Source organism: Patella vulgata, chromosome 6 (genome assembly GCF_932274485.2).
Source record: "Patella vulgata chromosome 6, xgPatVulg1.2, whole genome shotgun sequence".
Lineage (NCBI taxonomy): Eukaryota > Metazoa > Mollusca > Gastropoda > Patellidae > Patella > Patella vulgata.
In genome coordinates, this window is record NC_065884.2 from 44,360,110 (window position 1) to 44,379,343 (window position 19,234).

A 19,234-nucleotide genomic window follows, 5' to 3' on the forward strand; every position below is an offset into this window, starting at 1 on the left:
GTTCATGGGACGAATAATTCTATTGATTTTCAATGATTTCCAATATTAATTGCCAGAATTTATGGCCCTTGATCAATTTAAAAAAAGTTGACATGCAATTGTCTCAAAATTTATTCACCATATTTATGTTTAAATGGGACGAAGAAGCTGTCAGAGTTAAGATATTTGATCAATATGGAAAAATCTTGTGGAAGCCCTAGAGGCTAGGAAGCCTTAGTCCTAACTTGAAATTTATATATAGTGTTTATGCTTGTGAGACGAAAAATCGTATTGATTTAGATAATAACTGTGACCTATCATAATCTGATTGATCTGAAATTTATACACAGTGTTTGTTGATAAGACCAAAAGCCTATTAATTTGTCAATGATCACATTACCTACAAAAGAATAGATATGCGACAACCTTTGTGGACTGCTTGGATGACTATGTTTCGTTGCCTGTGCGATTTTCTTTTATTTTGTGCTGGACATGTATTAAATACATCAATAAAAATGTTGAAAATCAACACATGTGTTGTCCCCAATAGCATGCGCCCTATTTTCAGGCTTGTAAATACTACATGAAGAGCTTGTCTCTAACAAGTGATCCCAAATTTAGGTTATGAATTAACACTTTTATTCGAAATCCCAAAAGCAAATTATTTAATAATATATATCTATGATTTTAAAACAGTACTTCATTTGTGCATTTGCTGTTAAGTACTTTTTAACTTACGAGTAGGCCTATGTGATCTTTATTTAAGATCAGTTCTGTATGCCATTTATCTCCATGATATATATAATAATATATTTACAGGAACCCACAGCTGATTTAGATGCTTTTACTTCCATTTCTTTAATAAAAACTCTTAAAGCTTATACACAGAAATCCAATAAAACTGTTATTATGACTACACAAAAACCATCAAGTCAGATATTTCATATGTTGGACCAACTTCTCCTTTTGAGTGAGGGTCAAGTTATCTATTTTGGAGATTCTCATAAAGTTATGAATTTCTTTGAGAATATTGGTTTACATATCGAACCCAACTTTAATCCAGCTGATTTTATATGTAAGTATATTTTTTAATAAATATTCGTTCGTTCGTTTCTGGGGTTTTACGTCCACTTCCACCTAAGGTGATATCGTAGACACCTTATAACATAATTTATCAACTAAAATCAAGACCAAATAATTTTATTTTCAGTTGTTCAGGGACTTAATAAATAAATAGCCACCAGATGTTTTGTTTAAAATTCAAAACTTAAAAATTTGGTCTTAAATCAAGTTTCTAAAAAGGTCAACCAAGTACTTTTGGTTTTTAAATTAGTCTTTTTGCTGAAGAAATAAGAAGCAAAACTTTAACAGGTATTCCTGAAGAACAAAAAATCAAATTGGTGTGGCCTAAATATTAAAAATCATTTGGTGTAGAAAGCATAAAAGACAATTGAGTTACGACGTAAAAGCAAATGTTAATATAGTATATGCTTATTCCAGAACACCTGATGCCACTTCAAAAATGAGATGTTCAAATTTTATTGTACTTTTGTATTTAGACCACAGGATTTAACTGCTGGTGACCTTTGACATATTTGTATTTATTTTGCCTCATCCCTCCAGTTAGGTAGTGACAGATGAAATGTAGAAGGCAGAGTATACTGTATTGACTCTTTCTTAAACATCTGATATTGATTCTTGTCTGAGGAGTCATATAGGCGACAATCTGTTACTTGTACTGAGAGTAATAGGAATTATGTAGAAAATAGATAGTGTACGTAACTATAAATAGATAAAATAATATTAGACATTATTGGTATTATGCCTTTTTTCAATTTACTTTTTCCGTTTAATTGTTCGATAAGACATTTCAGTAAGGATCTTACTATTTGTACAAGGGACCAAGTCTAACTCTGTATAAATGAAAAGCCCTAGAAAACCTGCAGAAGACGTGCAATGTTTCTAGACTACGATACTTTTATTTTTACAGTAGAAAAATTAGATGGTGATAAGGAAACTAGAGAAAAAATATCTGATGCTGCTTTGGATTTTAGGTAGGTTTAAAATATAACAGAAAATTAAGTATTGTAAAGATGCATTATGTAAGAAATAGATAAAGAGCTGATCATTCTTGCTATAATAGTTAAAAAATGGATAATAAAAATTAAAATTTTGAAAATTTCAGTCAAATTACTTTTGGGCAATCTGTCTTGTGAATGCCGCCCCCAAAATTTTCTCAGGGGCTCCGTGGACTAAACGATTGATTGGTTGTTTATATTAAGTTAGACTTATTAGACCACATTGAAGTTGCTGTATTGACAGGCTGGACTTGCTGGACGAGCTGGACATGCGTCTGCGGTCGTCAGGTTTTCCAAACTTTCTTGGGGAGGCTCTTACACGGTGAGCTCTGAGATTTCAGCGCTTGCTGACGACCAACACAGCTGTCTGCAAACAGGAATTTGTTTGGGCATTTCAGGTCTGCCCTCCCTAACAGCCATCGGGCCCAATGTATCTGCAAAATAGGTAGAAACAAATCATGTCAACAGAAATTCTGCTTTAAATTTTGGATTAATAATTTTAAAAGATATAACGATAGGTGACTAATACCCATGCATGATCTTGTCTATGTGAATTCATCCTTTTCAGAAATTCTGATCAGTGGCCAGAAATTTTGTCTAAATCTTCTACAAATTTCTCATCTTTGCAACTTAATCTTGAAATGATAGAAGAAGCTAGAAAGAGACCAACACTAGACAGGAAAAATCCCATCATTAATATCAAACGTAAAATATCAAATAGGGGGAAAAAAGCTACAGGAGATGAAGAAGGTACCTGAAATTGATTTTTTTTTTTAAACAATATTTTATTCAGAAATTGAAAGTGATTGAGGAACAGGCATAACCTATATAACCTCTCTCCTAAATCGATTTTATTTAATACATAAACATACTTACATGTATATAAATTCAACAGTAATATTCAATAGCTAGTTTGAGAGGGGTTCACTAGTCCTCCGCTATAAAAAATACTATAAATATGGGTATCAAAAAAACAGCAGGTAATATCAATGTCGCAATGTTGCGTAAAAATGTTGCATTGCCGTGTTAAAATGTTGTGATGTCAGCCATCTTCCTCTCAATATACAGTTTGATTAAGTACACTGATCCTGGTGTTGGTCAAGTAAGTTCCCCTGGATTTTGCAGCGTGCTTTCTTCCTTTCTGTGGTGCAGGATGAAATGGGGTTTAATGCCCTACTGTTCTGCTCCGAGTGGGCTAATGAAGACGGGCATGCACTATACAGTGTACTATGAAGGAAACTTTGCTCAGGTAGCAGCGCTAACAGCCTACTCTTACATTGAATTCAATCAATTCTTGGAAAAATGGTTACATACCATTCAGTGTGGGTGTGCTGCAAACATAACATTGGTGTATTACATTTCATGGTCAGTCGGGATTTACAGTTCATTTTCAGTGTGGGTGTGTTACATTTCGTTGTCAGGGTGGGTGCATTACTATTATTTCCAGAGTTTGTTATGGGTGTGTGTGGGTGTTGGGGAGGTTGGATGGCTGAATGGTTAGCGTGTGCGCATTGTATCATTAGGTCTGTCATTGAGTCAACTGGCGTGGTTTCGATCCCCCCGGTGTTGTACGTGACAAGGGGTAGGGGCGCTTGTCCAACCTCATGGGTTTTCTCTGGGTCCTCCGGTTTCCTCCCACTGCTAAAGACCCCTACCCGCAGGCGATTATTGAAATGTATTTAAACCATGTGTTAGTCTCAATCGTAAAAATGGCAATAATAGATATCGGTTGACTAGTGCGCCCCCCAGACTAGCGAGCATTCCCCGCTTGTTTATAGTTAAACTAGCTGTGAAAGTGCCAAGGTGTATGGTTGCAAAGCATCTGTATATCCCTTAAGTGTGTTAGTAATAGAAGTGTGTGAATGAATTTAAGGACTAGATACCCTTCTGTCTGCCAGCAATAAATTGAAAAATTAAATTAATTAGATTAACAACATTCGATTAAGATTCAATTCACTAATAGTCACTCATAATATTATTACCCATATGCCGGACTATTTGATGAAATTGTATGAAATCCTTCAGTTTATACCACTGTTTACACATGATACATAGAAGCATGTACATCGCAGTTGTCCACTGTGATGCATAGAAACACTTAATTGTGAAATTACATATAGTTATTGTTAACATAGCTAGTGGGCTAGTATGTATAACAATAACTAACACAGAAGCTACAGTGTCCAGTGAGTAAGATGTTGGCTCACTGACCTGGAGGTCCTGTATTAGGCTAGAAAGTTCATAGAGATTTTCCGGTGCGATTCCCGCTTGTCAGCGATGTAGGATGGAGGACCTGACAAGGGACAATGTATAATTGCTCAGATGGAACGGAAAAACAAGGTCCCGTGTACACATTGGTGTGCATGTAAATAAACCCTAGACAGTTGGAATTCAATATAAGAGTAGCCAGTAGTACTGCTATCCAGGCAAAATTTCTCTCATAGCACACTGTATAGCATATGCCCATCTTCATGCAGAAAAGTAGGACGTTAAACCCCATTTCAGTTCATTCATTGCTTGAGGTTTAGTGTTGCAAACGGCAGCAGAGGTTTGACCTCCCAAAACATGAAGAAGAAAATGATTCCATACACTACATAAAATAATAAAAGATGATATTGTAATTATTTATATATTGAATATTGACATTTTGAAAAATATTAAATGCAGGCCCTGTTATATTTATTAATATTGAATGATTACAGATATTGGAAGTGTTGATATGAGTTTAATGGAGTTGGAATATCCAGAACTATTTGTAGATAAAGACAAATGGCCAACCAGTTTCTTTACTCAATTTAAACATCTGACTGTACGAACATTTTGGCAGTGCAAGTCACGTATTTTCAGTAAAATGAAACTGATAGAAAGTGTATTATTGTGTGTAATAGTCAGTTTAGTGTGGTTTCAACTACCTAGAATAGAAGAAACACTGAGAGATCGTATGGGAGCAGTAAGTAGGCATTTTAATCCAATCTGATTTAATTCAGATGTTTTTCATTCAGTATTTTTATATGTCCACATACATGATGTGGATGTATATTGCCATCGCCCCTGTCTGTGTGTATGTGTGTGGGTGGGCGTGTGGGTATGTGTGTGTCGCCTACAGGCCGCAATTCTTAATCGATTGTCTTGAAAATTTTTCATACTTATTCCTTATACTCTATTATTTTTGCTGCATGCGCAACCCGCTGGGACAGAGCCACACCCAAATTTTATACGCCTACATTTTCATGCGGACGTATATTGTCGTCGCCCCTGTCCGTCCGGTCACAATTGTTTGTGGTCACTCTACAGGTCACAATTTTTATCCAATTTCAACGAAACTTGAAATATAGGTTTATCTCTCTTTCAATATTGGCATGTATCGAACCGTAACTTCATGGATTATGGCCCCTGATTGTACGAAAAATCACGTTTTTAGCTTGTGTACCCTATAGAGATCACAATTTTTATCTGATTTTGTTGAAATTTAAAATGTAAGTTTATAACCCAAAGATCTTGGTTGCTTTCGATATTCGCGCATATCGGACCATAACTTCCTAAATTATGGCCCCAGATTGTACGAAAATCACATTTTTTAGTTTGTGGACCCTATGGAGGTAACAATTTTATTCCGATTAAAAAATTCATTTGAATATATCACTGTTACACCTTAATGACGGTTGAGTTCGAATTTCGTGAAAATCGGACCAAAACTGCCAGACAAAATGGCCGCCCCTCGTACGCAAACAGTGTAAAAATATGGAATATCAAGATTGTGGACCCTCTATAGCTCACAATTTTGATCCGAGTTTGATGAAACTTGAAATAAATGTTTATAACCCAATGATCTTGGTTACTGTCGATATTTGTACATATCGGGTCATAACTTCCTGAATTATGGCCCTTGACTGTAAAAAAAATCGCGTTTTTAGCTTGTGGCGACTCTAGAAGTCACAATTTTTATCCGATTTAAAAAAAAACATGTGAATATATCTCTGTTACCCCGTAATGATGGTTGAGTTCAAATTTCATGAAAATCGAACCAATTATCATCCAATTGCTTTAAAATTGATATATGTTGTTTACATTAGTGAGATGAAGAAGCCTATTTAATTTCAATAATTTCCATTTATTACATCTAGAGTTTCACTTTTTTTAGCCTTGTGAATGCTCTAATGTCAAAAGTTATCGGCTGATCTTTGTGAAATTTATATGCATTATTTAAATTAGTGAAACCATGAAGCTTATGGAAATTCAACAATTTACAATAATTATTTTGCTTCACTTTGTTCAACCTTGTTAATGGTTGATTGATGACAGTTATCATCCGATATGTATGAAATTTATATGCATCGTTTAAATTTGTGAAACAGAGGTCTATTGAACTTCAGCAATTTCTGTCAATTATTTCTAGAGTTGTGGCCCTTGTTTTTACTTTGTAAACCTTGTGAACGTTTGAATGATAAAAGTTGTGATCCGATCTGTATGAAATTTATATGCATTATTTAAATTAGTAAAAATAAAAAAACGGTCAAATTTCAAAATTTTCTGTAAATTACTTCCAGAGTTAAGGCCCTTGTTTCAGTTTGTAGAACCTTGTGAACCCTCAAACGACAAAACATTATAATCTGATATGTATGAAATTATCTTGTAAATGCTCCCAATTAGCTACAAAAAAATAAATATGCGACAACCTTTGTCGACTGCTCGGACGATTTAGCTGCTGTCGGTGTTTCGTTGGCTGGCAAGCTATCTTTTATCTACAGGCTGGAATTCTGAATAGATCATCTTGGAACTTTGCATATTTATTCCTTATACCATAAAGATAGCAACTATTTATTTTGGTGGATGACCTGCCCCTGTGGGCGATGTCACACCCACTTTTTTGTTAATATTTAGTTTGTAAATTTGGCAAAACAAACCCAACGCCTAGCCTTCTTTGCCTCTTGCCATATAACAGCCATTTCATATTTCATTCTCTTCATTTTAAAAAGTACCATATCAATCAAAGCAGGAATGTGGACATATATTACAGTGGTAGCGATGCTCTTGTATATTTTACCATGACTTAATATTGCTTAATTTCTGACATCATTGTGTTGTGTTCATACTTGTATAATATAAAGAGCTAATGAAAATACAGCTCCTACTAATCACTTATCGTTGAATGCTGCTTGCATCGGTAGTGTTTTTCCTTGATACACAACTGTAAGATTTGTTTCTTCCCAGTGATTCAGTTTCATTGAAGGACAGTGTGGTTAGATATAGTAATATGTTAGATGGGTGTTTTATTGTTGGATGGATTGTGGTATCTAGCGAAATTCTTTTTTAGAACCTGTTATCCTTACTTATTCCCACAATGGAAAGTCCTAAAAATGTTTCCTTCTATCCTGATCAGATATTATGATACATGATTTCTTGTGAATTTGAAACTGTTTAGGCTCTCTTATTTTTAAAACATTTTCTGAAAATTACAATGGAAATTCTCATTTTCACAATGATCCAAGCAAAAATCACTGAAGTAACATTTTTGGTGTATGGAATACAATCTGGACTGGTGATATCCCATTTTATTGACTGATAATTACCTCTATGCCTAGGTTCTATTAAGGTGAAGCCCCCAAATATTTATTTTTGCTATAATACTCATTTCTAAAGAAGTTGTGGCATATAAAATGTCTAAATTATCATGGTCTAATGAAGCCATGTTATCTAAATAGTATATAATATAAGAACAATTTCTTTTTTACAGATATTTTTTATTGTGACTATTTGGGGTATTATACCATTGATAGATGCAGTAACATCATGTAAGTATGGAGGGTTGGGTTGTGGAATGCTATAGATCATATAGGTCTCTCATTGAGTCAAGTGGCATGGTTTTGATTCCCAGCTTGTACATGACAAGGTATGGGGTCACCTGTCCAACCTTGTGAGTTTTTTCTGGGTCCTCCGGTTTTCTCCCACTGCTAAAGTAATGAAATTGTGTTTAACATTTTACTTTTCTGCACTGAATGGGCTAATGAAGACGGGTGTAGGGTATATGCCATACAGTGTGCTATGGAGGGGATTTTGCCTGGACAGTGGGAATATGACCAATGCTAATTTCATCTGTCAAGGGTTCTTTTATGTGTACACCAGCCTGTACACAGGACCTCTTTTTTTTTGTCTCATCCAAAAGCAAAAGACTAGATGATGCCCTTGCCAGGCCCTCAATCCTGCACCATGGACAAGGCGAAGCGACACTGGATAATCCCGAAACTTTCTTAACCAACACTGGGATCGAACCCCGGACCTGCTAAAGACCCTTACATGCATGTGAATTATTGAAATAAAATTGAACCATATTAGTTCCAAAATGACCTAGTTTGTGTCCATTGGGCATTAAACCCCATTTCTCTCTCTCATGTAAGTATATGCTTGATGTTTAGTTTACATAATTTGAAAATTATTTATTGTTTTTGTAGTTGCCACAGAGCGAGCAGTTATTGATAAAGAAAGAACAGCTAATTGGTATCGTCTGTCAGCTTATTATGTTGCCAAGATGACCAGTGAGATTCCACTTCTACTAATTCCACCAATTTTCTTCCTCATATTTACCTACTGGATAATTGGTTTAAATAATGTTGGTGGATTTTTTGGCATGATATTTACCATTATTATAACAGCCATTACAGGACAGGTAAAGTTTACTCACATTATGGGCATGGCTCACCCTTGTCAGTGGTGCAAGACGGATATCCTGGCAAGATACAACGTATAGTTGGTCTGATGGGACGAAAAAGCGAGGTTCCATGTACCGATTGACATGCATGTAAAATAACCCTTGACAGTTTGAATTCGAAATAAGTGTATAGGCCATAGCGCCACTGTCTGGGCAACAATTTCCCTCATCGTACACTGCATGGCATGCCTGTCTTCATTAGGCCAGTCAGCGCAGAAAAGTAGGTTGTTAAACCCCATTCCATTTACTCACCTTATAGAAATACTATTATGAGACCAGAGTTACCAACTCGAAGGGCTTATTTCATACAGTGTCGATATTTAGTCATTTTCAACTCTCTTATAGCACAAAATTTGGTGTGTATATTGCCAGAATGATGTTTATTCCGATTTGTTGAAATTAAGTTTTTTGGCTCCCAAGTAAATGGGCAGCACATTCTGGGAGAAGATTCGTAAATTGTACAATTTGTTTGTATTATACGCATATATATGTATGTATTTGCAAATAAACTATATTATATTTAAAAAAAAAAAGCAACATCTGCAAGTTTCGGTTATCTTAATCAAATCTTGTGAATAGATATTTTAAACATTTGGTAGGAATTTTCCTTAGATGAAAGGGCTGTGCTTAATAGGGGGCTGGGAAGGAAAGGAACACCTCAGATGGTCAAATATAAACTTATTTGACTGCTTCTCTGAAAGCTCTTGAAGGACTTTGATGAAGATATATGTATGGATAACGTTCCTTAGCCTCTCTTATTTGAATTTGTTCAAATGAACAAATAATAAAGATGTTACAGCTATATAGTTGGTTATAATGAAAGACCTGGACCCCATGTGTCTGGAGCAGGACATGAAGGCACCACAGAGGGGAAAATTTAAACATATTTGAATACTTCGACTATGAAACTCTTGGTTTTTTTTATGTCAATTAAACATGTGAATTTTAAAAATGTACATTGTCATTGTATGTGTTTATATTTTCAGAGCCTGGGTTTGTTTGTTGGTATTGCTTTTACCAATGTTAAGACTGGTGTTTCGGTGTCTGTTATAGCAATGACAGCTATTATGCTATTAGGTATGTACAACTTGGTGGCTCAGTGTGTGAGGCACTAACATGGAGGTCCTGGATCTCATCCAGCTGTTGGCCAAGAAAGTTCTCAGGATTTTTGGCGGGGGGTTCCCCATGCATGTCAAGGTACAGGAGTGCAGGACAGGAGATCTGAAAAGGAACAGTGTCTAGTCATGCAGATGGGACTGAAAAACAATGTTCTGTGTAGTTTAATGGTCGAGTGCGAGACATTAAGTAATATATTGATATTGCACGAATGCGATTAGCACGAGGGCTATATCTATATATTATGCAATGTCTTGCACAAGACTATTAAACAACTTATAATACAGACATTATCCAGCACATGCATTTCAATGAAATACGTCCCGCAGGTCCAATATTTCAACAAGTATAAATAATGTACGCCAACATCAAAGGATGATGTCACATCTGTATTTTAAGTGTACATATTGGTGTGCACATAAAATGATCCATGAAAGTAGGAATTCAATTGCAGTCCGGTCAAAATTTTCCTCGTAGCACAATGTTTAGCATATTTCTGTTCTCATTAGCCAGGTAGGTGCAGAAATATAGGACATTAAACCCCATTTCATTATTCATATATAACTGAAAGAATGAACTTTAAAATATTCTGTCACCTTAAACTTTATATTATTTATTGAATGACATAGAAAGAACTTACATCCCAGCAATCTGTTTCACAGAGTATTATGAAAGTCTTCTAATATCTCTGTAAAAGATGACTGCCTTGTTTACATAAGACATTACTGATTCGAGCAGAATGGCGCCTTTTACTCATTTTAATACCAATTTACACTAAAATAGGATATAATTTTTACCTACAAATACTTCAAACGTCTTTATTTATTTTTCTAATACATAAAAAAAATGTTTTAGAATTTAATTTGTCGGAGGAAAAAAGGTAATATTTGTGGCTCATTAAGTCGCATCGATGTCTTCCTTGTAAGTGATTGTCGCAGCCTAGCAAATATTCACTGCTGATCAGTGTGACATCCCAGTTGTTCAACACATTTCAGTTAATTAAATAAAATTTTATTTAACACGCTATGTTAGATATGGCAATCTGGATGTTTGACAAATCTTTGTTTTATTATATTATAGGTGGTTTTTTCACCAGAAATTTGCCTTTTTGGTTGGATTGGGTGAAATATTTCTCCTTTATTCACTATTCCTTTCATTGTTCCTTAGTGCTGGAATTCTACGATGGAGAGGGTGTACAGTAAGTATATTAATTCATCACATGGGTGCAGACTGGGCTAAATTACGTGATTCCAACTGGGCTTATCACATGTGTCAGACTGGGCTTATCCGAGTGTCAGACTGAGCTTATCCAAGTGTCAGACTGGGCTTATCACATGTATTAGACTGCACTTATCACGTATCAGGCTGGGTTTATCCCATGTAACAGACCAGCCTTTATCATGTGTATCTGGCTGGGTTTATCACTCTGGTCCAGGCTGAAAAGGTCTAACTTTGTGAGCCATAAATAATGCATGAAAGATTTTAAAAAGTAGGCATTTCACAAGATTTTGTTAATTGGATGAACCAGGTGCTGCCAAGGCTATTGATCTCACTTTGTTTCATAGATATCTTGTGTTTTATTTTAGTGTTTGGACGTGTGGGGCAACGATAGGAAACAAACAGACGTGGTCATATTAGATTAAAGCCATGCAGAACAAAACCTTGCTTTTTCATTTAAATATAAAGGAAATCTATGTCATAAAGTAACAAGTTCAACACTTTTAATCTGAAACAGTTCACCATGTTCATAATTCTTATATAATTACTTTTTCAGATGTTTACAGGCAAAAAATGAGTCCAATTTTATGATTTGTAAAGATGTTAATGCTACCCATATTCCACCAGAAGATATTCTCTCCAATCTCGATATTCACTTGTCTTACATTGAATATTTCTTACCATTACTATTTTTTGCCGCTTTGTTTCGTCTTTTGGGATATTTACTTTTACGTTTTGTTCATTATCCTAAATTGCTTTAAAGACAGTGGTTCCTCTTATTTCAATCCTAAATAGAGATTTACCAGGGTCTGGTTAGTTAAATACGAGTCCAATGCTAGAGTGACCCACAGACTGTTTTAACACTACAGCATCTTGTCACGTGGATCAAAACAGCGTTTATGAGAAAAGTGCTCTCATGGGCTCACTCGTGCACTGTAGGCAGCAAACAATCGCCCAAAATAGACATACACGTGACAATGATTCATTCACTTATTTATCAATGAAGCCATGAAAAAAAATTATTTGTTTATCGTTGGGACTTTTAAAAATAAGTATTTACGAACTAGATTAAAATTTTGGCTAAAACTCAGCGATTTAATTTCTAAGTTTGTTGATTGTAACCAATGACATATATATTGCAACGGTTCTTGGTTCGGTGTCAACTCATGTAGTTTCGCCTTTTACTAACTTTTAAACTCACTCTTGCGGCAACGTACCGACACTGCAAGACTGTGAAAGTTACTTTTATTTAACCGTAAAACCCTGTTGTTAGTTGTCTGGGGCTTATTATGCGAAAATTGAACGTTTCCTCATAGATGATGCGAGCCAGAACCTTGTGATTACCCTACATGTTTAAGTTTGGAGAGCAGACTTGAAATGAGTTTGACAGTATTATGGTAACACTGAACCTGTATATGTCTTTAATTCTGTATTCTCCATCCAGATCATCATGTACTGTTGAATTACTTTTTGGTAGGTTAGCAAGAACTTTTTGTCTCCCGCCTTTGGAACAATGCAGGGGACTATTAAAATGGGTTCGTCTGTCTGTCATTCACACTTTTTGGGACACAATAACTCTCCTAATTGAGCTAGAATTAGTAGAATTTTCAAACTTAGCGTCAGTGTTTATTAGGTCGATGCCTTGATGGAGTTCGAAGATGAGCATTTTCTGTTTAGGGTAAGCAGAGACAAGCAATTTGGTTGGTTGATGATTTCGGGCACAATAACTTTAGTTCTGATTAAGTGAGTGATCAAACTTGGTGTATAGTTTCATTACATTAATACCTTGACATCAATAACTCTCTTTTAATTGAGGTGGAATATTCCAACTTGGTTAGGCGTATATTGTGAGAATTGCAACGTGGTTCCCCCTTGTCAGTGATGCAGGACGGAGGGCCTGACAAGGACAGCTGTCTAGTCGTTCGGATGGTATGAAAAACCGAAGTCCCATGTACACATTGGCATGCGCGTAAAAGATCCCTTGATAGTTGGAATTCGATATAAGAGTAGGCCATAGTGCCGCTGTCCGGGCAAAATTTCCCTCATGCCCGTCTTCATTAGCCCAGTTCGGAGCAGAACAGTAGAAAGTTAAACTCCATTTCATTTCATTTCATTGTGTGAAAGCCTTGGCGGAGTTCGATGATGAACATTGGTAAGCAGAGATAAGTAATTTGAATGATTATGGTCACACAGTGATGCTCTTAAGGCACTGATCAGTGGGTCTTTTTTTTAAGGGTGCCCACATTCCAATGGGTAACTTTGCTGCACCCCCACTTTTAAAATCCTACATACGGCCCTGTCATTATACCTTGACTAAGTTTGATGAGAATTTTCTGTTTAGACTAAGAAGTAATAAGCAATTTGATTGGTGAAGACTTTAGAACATAACAACTCTGCTTTTAATTGAGGTAGAATGTTAACTTGATGTTCATTAGGAGAATGTCTTTACCGAGTTCAATGATTAGCATTTCCCGCTAAAGCTAAAGAGAGCTAAGCAATTTCTTTGATGGAGAGTGATGAAACTTTTAGTGAATAGTTGATAATCAGTTTGATTGCTAGATACTTTTGAAAAGGATAAACTTACAATTAATTAATATGTGTCATCTATTTATTTCGGTATTTCATCGTGGGACATCAGCCTCACTGTTGGCTTGTTTGATATACTAGAATCCTACTTTTACTTAGAATTATTTAGAATCTATTTATTCAAGTATATTGATTTTATTGTTATATATTATCGAATTAACATGTCAATAATGGTAAATAAGCAGAAAGGCCAAATATCCCGATAATATAGAAATTTATTTGTTTGTCCAGTTGTGGAAAATGAAGAAAATAATTTTATTTTTCCAATTTCACATGGGACATTTTTGAGGCCATTAAATTTGGGAATGAACAGTAGTGAGTAGACCTAATGCAGATCAGTTTTATTTACTCTTCCATAACAGAAGCATCTATTTATTTGGCTACAGACATCTTCTTTGCATATTTTTTTGTTTGATATGTAAAATGAATTCAAAGGGACCTTTATTTCTGTTTTGAAAGAGTAAGTTTATATTTTCGGCTAGTATACATCTAGATACAGTAGTTAGTTTAAAAATGTTTTCATGAAAGTCCTACCAGTAATTAAGATATTACTAATTTACATTTATTCAAAGTATTATTGTATCTTTTGATTGAAGCATGTGAGATGGACATGGGTAGGCTATAACATTTTTTTTTTATCACTGTGGCAATTAGGTTTGTGTCTTAGGACATTTTTATAGCAGATTTAGGTATGACCACATGAAAAATTGAAGCCTATAATCATATATTAGTCAAATTTTTGTTAATTTACACTACAGTATTTAGTACCCTTGTTTATATAAAATATTTATCTTTTATTTAATTTAGAGTTGTCTTTAAACTCAGTGTTCCTTTTAGTAATTTATGATATAAACTATAGTTACTAGGTATATCACAACAATCTATCTTATTTATATGATATAAACTATAGAATTACCAGTCTATCAAATTTTATTCACTTTACTCAATAAAAAGTTGAAAACCAACAACAGTGTTCAACTTCTTGTTCAATTACCGTAAGAGACAATGTTTCATGATGGTTTAATAGAAGCAAGGTTATCACTTAAGTTTTGAATTCTGAATTGCTTCTTCCTTTTGCAACAACTTCAGCAGCAAATAGTTCATGCTAATTAACTTTTGTCTCTAACAAAACTGGACACATAAAAACATAACGTATGCAGATAAGGGTTGTCTCATATTTACTCTGTTGTAGGTAAATGGGAACATTTATAAAACACTAAAAACTGATCAAAAATAAAAAAAAGATAGGTTGCCAGGCAACGAAACATACGCCCACAGCAGCTATATCGTCCGGGCAGTCAACAAGAGTTGTCGCATATTTTTACTTTTTTCTGTAATGAAACATTTATAATACATTAAAATCTGATTAAGAGTAACAACTCATTAAGTAATTATCAGAAAACCATAAAGTTCTGACGAATGCTAACGTTTAGTATACGAAACTTTTAATCATGGATTTAGCTGTTTAAGTCATAAAGATTCATTGAAAATCAATATACTTGTTCGTCTCAAGACCTTAAACACTGTGTATGAATTTAAAATCAATCGGATATTAACTTTAGTCTCTAGAGCGTCCTCAAGATTTTTGGCAAAAATTATCAGAAATCGCTGAAAATCAATAGGATTCTACGTCTCATGACCTTAAACACTGTGTATAAATTTAAAGTCAATCGGATATTAACTTTAACCTCTAGAGCGTCCACAAGATTTTTCGAAGTGATCAAGGGCCATAACTCTAGCTGTAATTATCGGAAATCGCTGAAAATCAATAGGATTCGTGTCATGACCTTAAACACTGTGTATAAATTTAAAGTCAATCGGATATTAACTTTACCCTCTAGAGCGTCCACAAGATTTTTCGAAGTGATCAAGGGCCATAACTTAGCTGTAATTATCGGAAAGCATTGAAAATCAATAGGCTTTTTCGTCTCATGACCTTAAACACTGTGCATAAATTTAAAGTCAATTGGATATTAACTATGACCTCTGGAGTCCACAAGATTTTTTGAAGTGATCAAGGGCTATAACTCTGGCAGTAATTATCGAAAATTATTGAAAATCAATAGGCTTCTTCGTCTCATGACCTTAAATACTGTGTATAAATTTAAAGTCAATCGGATATTAACTTTGACCTTTAGAGCGTCCTCAAAATTTTTAAAGTTATCAAGGGCCATAACTCTGGCAGTAATTATCGAAAATCGCTGAAAATGAATAGACTTCTTCGTCTCATGACCTTAAACACTGTGTATAAATTTAAAGTCAATCGGATATTAACTTTAGCCTCTAGAGCGTCCACAAGACTTTTTGAAGTGATCAAGGGCCGTAACTCTGGCAGTAATTATCGGAAATCGCTGAAAATGAATAGACTTCTTCGTCTCATGACCTTAAACACTGTGTATAAATTTAAAGTCAATCGGATATTAACTTTAGCCTCTAGAGCGTCCACAAGACTTTTTGAAGTGATCAAGGGCCGTAACTCTGGCAGTAATTATCGGAAATCGCTGAAAATTGTGGATGCCGGACCGACGGACGGGGGCGACGACAATATACGACCACATTTCAATATGGGCGTATAAAAACCCATTAAAGATGCCATCCCATGTACAAACTGGGTCATTTGATAATATATACTCAGCCAAATTAAAAACTTGACACTGATGAATTTCAACAAAAAATTTTTTCTGGTAAGTCAAATAAATTTTAAAGTGTTTCTAACGATAGTAAGTAGTAAGAAGCCTTTAATTTCATAAAATTGTAAAGTCACGTGGATCACGTGACTTTTGAGCATATAAAGATGAAAAACCTGAAAAACACGTGCAAACACAAACTCGTGAGGTCAATCGATGCAAGTTTGCTTAAACTGAACACGCACACGTAACTTGAACAGGAAAAACAAATTAAAATTGTTATTTTCATCTTTGTTAGAAAATGCGCGCCTTTCAAATGTAGAATGTCTACGTGCTATAGGTAGGCTCTATGCTGGTCAGTCTGTGGTCACTGTTGCAAGAGCCTTTAATTGTTCACGCCAGACAATAATTAATCTTAGAATGAGAGTGCTTCAAACTGGAACTATTGCCGACCGCCCAAGGGCGGGAGCGCCACGTGTGACGTCCATCCAGGAAGATCAAGCAACACGATTACGTCATCTTAGAAACAGATTTGTCACTGCAACCCTTGGTGGAAGGGTAACTGCACAAACTGTTCGAAATCGCTTGCAGACTGCTGGTCTTCGAGCTCGGAGGCCCTATAATGGACCAATATTGACACCTCTTCATCGCCGTAACCGACTTGTGTGGGCCACAAGACACATAAGATTTACTCAAAGACAGTGGAATTCGGTTGTCTTTAGTGACGAATCTCGATTCACTTTGAGATTTGCCGATGGCAGGGTCCGAGTGTACCGCAGACGATCGTGAACGTTACGCTCAAGCATGCGTCAGAGAAGTTGACCGATGGTTTGGGGTTCTTTTTGTGCACATGGACGTTCTCCTCCTGTTGTTGTCCACGGGAACTTAAATGCTGTCCAGTACAGGGATCAGATTTTGCAACCTGTTCTTCTTCCGTTTATGCAGAGACATGGGCCTGGACTAACGTTTCAACAAGACAATGCTCGACCCCATACAGCAATTGCTACCCAGAATTTTTTAAGAAATGCCGGTGTCCAAGTCCTGGATTGGCCGTCGCTTAGCCCCGACCTTAATCCTATTGAACACATCTGGGACGAACTAGGTCGACGTGTTCGTCAGCAAGTGAATCCACCACTGACGTGACGTTGCAGGACCTTCAACATGATCTTGCTGAGCCGTGGCGACGTCTTCCTCGGGTAGTGTTTACTAATGTTCTGAGATCCATGAGAAGACGTTGTGTGGCAGTACGAGACGCTCGAGGAGGCCACAACCATTACTAAACACTTTATTCCGATTGTTCTCCAAGTCTGTAATTTTCATATTGGGGGGTACTGTGATATTACGAACTTTATCAATGTCAAGGACTTTCGGCGAGACGTATTCTTGCTTTCTGTTGATGTCAAAGTCGTCTGTGCACAACATAACACTAAAATAGTTGCCTTAAACCAAATATTAAAAATCTAGTCCCAAAAATCCTGAGTGTCAAGTTTTTAATTTGGCTGAGTATAGTTGATCTTAAAGGACAATATTGGTGCCAGTCATTATCACATATGTGATAGAACTAATTAAACACATTCCAAATATAATTTTAACTCAGAGATCATTGCTACGATAGCTGAGTTATACAGGATTCCTGAATCGGAAGTGACGAACGCCAAAGGAAAACATGAGGCATACCTCTATATAACTGGCTGAAGTGCCGGCTGATAACAGATACATGGGCGAATTTCTGCTCACTAATAATTCCTTCGAAGACTAAAAGTTGTTGTGTGAGAGGATATCTAACAATTTATAAAAAGAATTGACTGCCAGTAGATAAGAGAACACGAAAGAAAAGTCCGTGCATTACCATGTTTTTATAAGGTAGGGGAAAGCGGGGTTAGTCCGACCCCATTCATATCTCGCGCCCACTCGGCCAAACCTCAGCAGATACCAGTACCCTACATCTAGCCTCGGCTGTATGACGAAGTGCGCCATTGGGACTACTTTCAAGTTCCTGATTACCAACGCCGTTGCCCATGACGACGCATTTAAAGAATGTTTTACCATACAAAGATTTCAAAGTCTGAAGCTGTTTTTCTTTCAAGTTTATCCTATTTCCTTTCGACACGGACCAGTTTGAACACATCCGTGATTGTTGTGTAATGAACATATTTGAACGATATATTAAATCAAATATAGATCTGAATCTAAAAATTCTACTTGGAAATCGTGTTGGATAATTATAAATTTGTGTCCGATATTGCACGACTGACAATTTTTTAGACGGTAGAGTAGTATTTCTGTATTGCAGGAACGGTCAGTTCACAAATAAAGAAACTAATGTAGGCCTATTTTGGCGCAGATTGTATTTGCTGTATCCAAAGAGTTAATACATTTAGCAGAAAAAAAAAGGTTGCATGGGCACCTAGGTTTCAGTCTATTCAGCCTTTGGCATAATATGGCACTGGTGGCCCCTTGTGTACAAACGCTGTCAATGACATAAACAAGGGGCATACTTATGAAAGGTATCTTACTTCAAAGACAATCAAAAGTACTATGGTTAGCTAGTTATTAAGTTTCAATCAGCTTGAACCAAGTCAACTTTTATGCTATCCTTTGTATTACTATTGTGATATGCATTTCATAACATCTGATATTGTAATAACACCATTTTTCGACACCCCCAACATCTTCTAGAGAGAAATGGAATTAAAGGTCCACATAGAGGTCTTCAGCAGTATGAGAAAAACAGAAGATCCGAAGAAAACTCACAAGGTTGGACAGGTGACCATACTCCACGTCATGTCAAAGCTGTGAACTAAAGCGAATATTCATAACCTCTAGATTATATACAAATATGATTAATGGAAATCGATTCTGTAGTACACAGCCTTGAGTTATGGCAAAACTATAATTGTCTAAGATAAACTCATTCTATGTTA

The 19,234-nt window shown here is 35.8% G+C and overlaps 1 protein-coding gene across 4 annotated transcripts in view; it reads left to right on the forward strand.

Annotated features, from left to right (window-relative positions):
• The window catches only part of LOC126824373 (uncharacterized), a 40,510-nt gene extending 25,859 nt beyond the window's left edge, over window positions 1-14,651 (forward strand). For all 4 annotated transcript variants that reach the window (XM_050553588.2, XM_050553587.2, XM_050553586.2 and 1 more), the window contains 9 exons: window positions 799-1,054; window positions 1,970-2,033; window positions 2,626-2,807; window positions 4,760-5,007; window positions 7,792-7,849; window positions 8,507-8,721; window positions 9,750-9,840; window positions 10,960-11,077; window positions 11,654-14,651. In XM_050553588.2, coding sequence (XP_050409545.1) covers window positions 799-1,054; window positions 1,970-2,033; window positions 2,626-2,807; window positions 4,760-5,007; window positions 7,792-7,849; window positions 8,507-8,721; window positions 9,750-9,840; window positions 10,960-11,077; window positions 11,654-11,858 — 1,437 coding nt within the window. In that variant the 3' untranslated portion in view covers window positions 11,859-14,651. The remainder of the gene's footprint in view (window positions 1-798; window positions 1,055-1,969; window positions 2,034-2,625; window positions 2,808-4,759; window positions 5,008-7,791; window positions 7,850-8,506; window positions 8,722-9,749; window positions 9,841-10,959; window positions 11,078-11,653) is intronic.
• The last annotated feature ends 4,583 nt before the right edge of the window (window positions 14,652-19,234 follow it).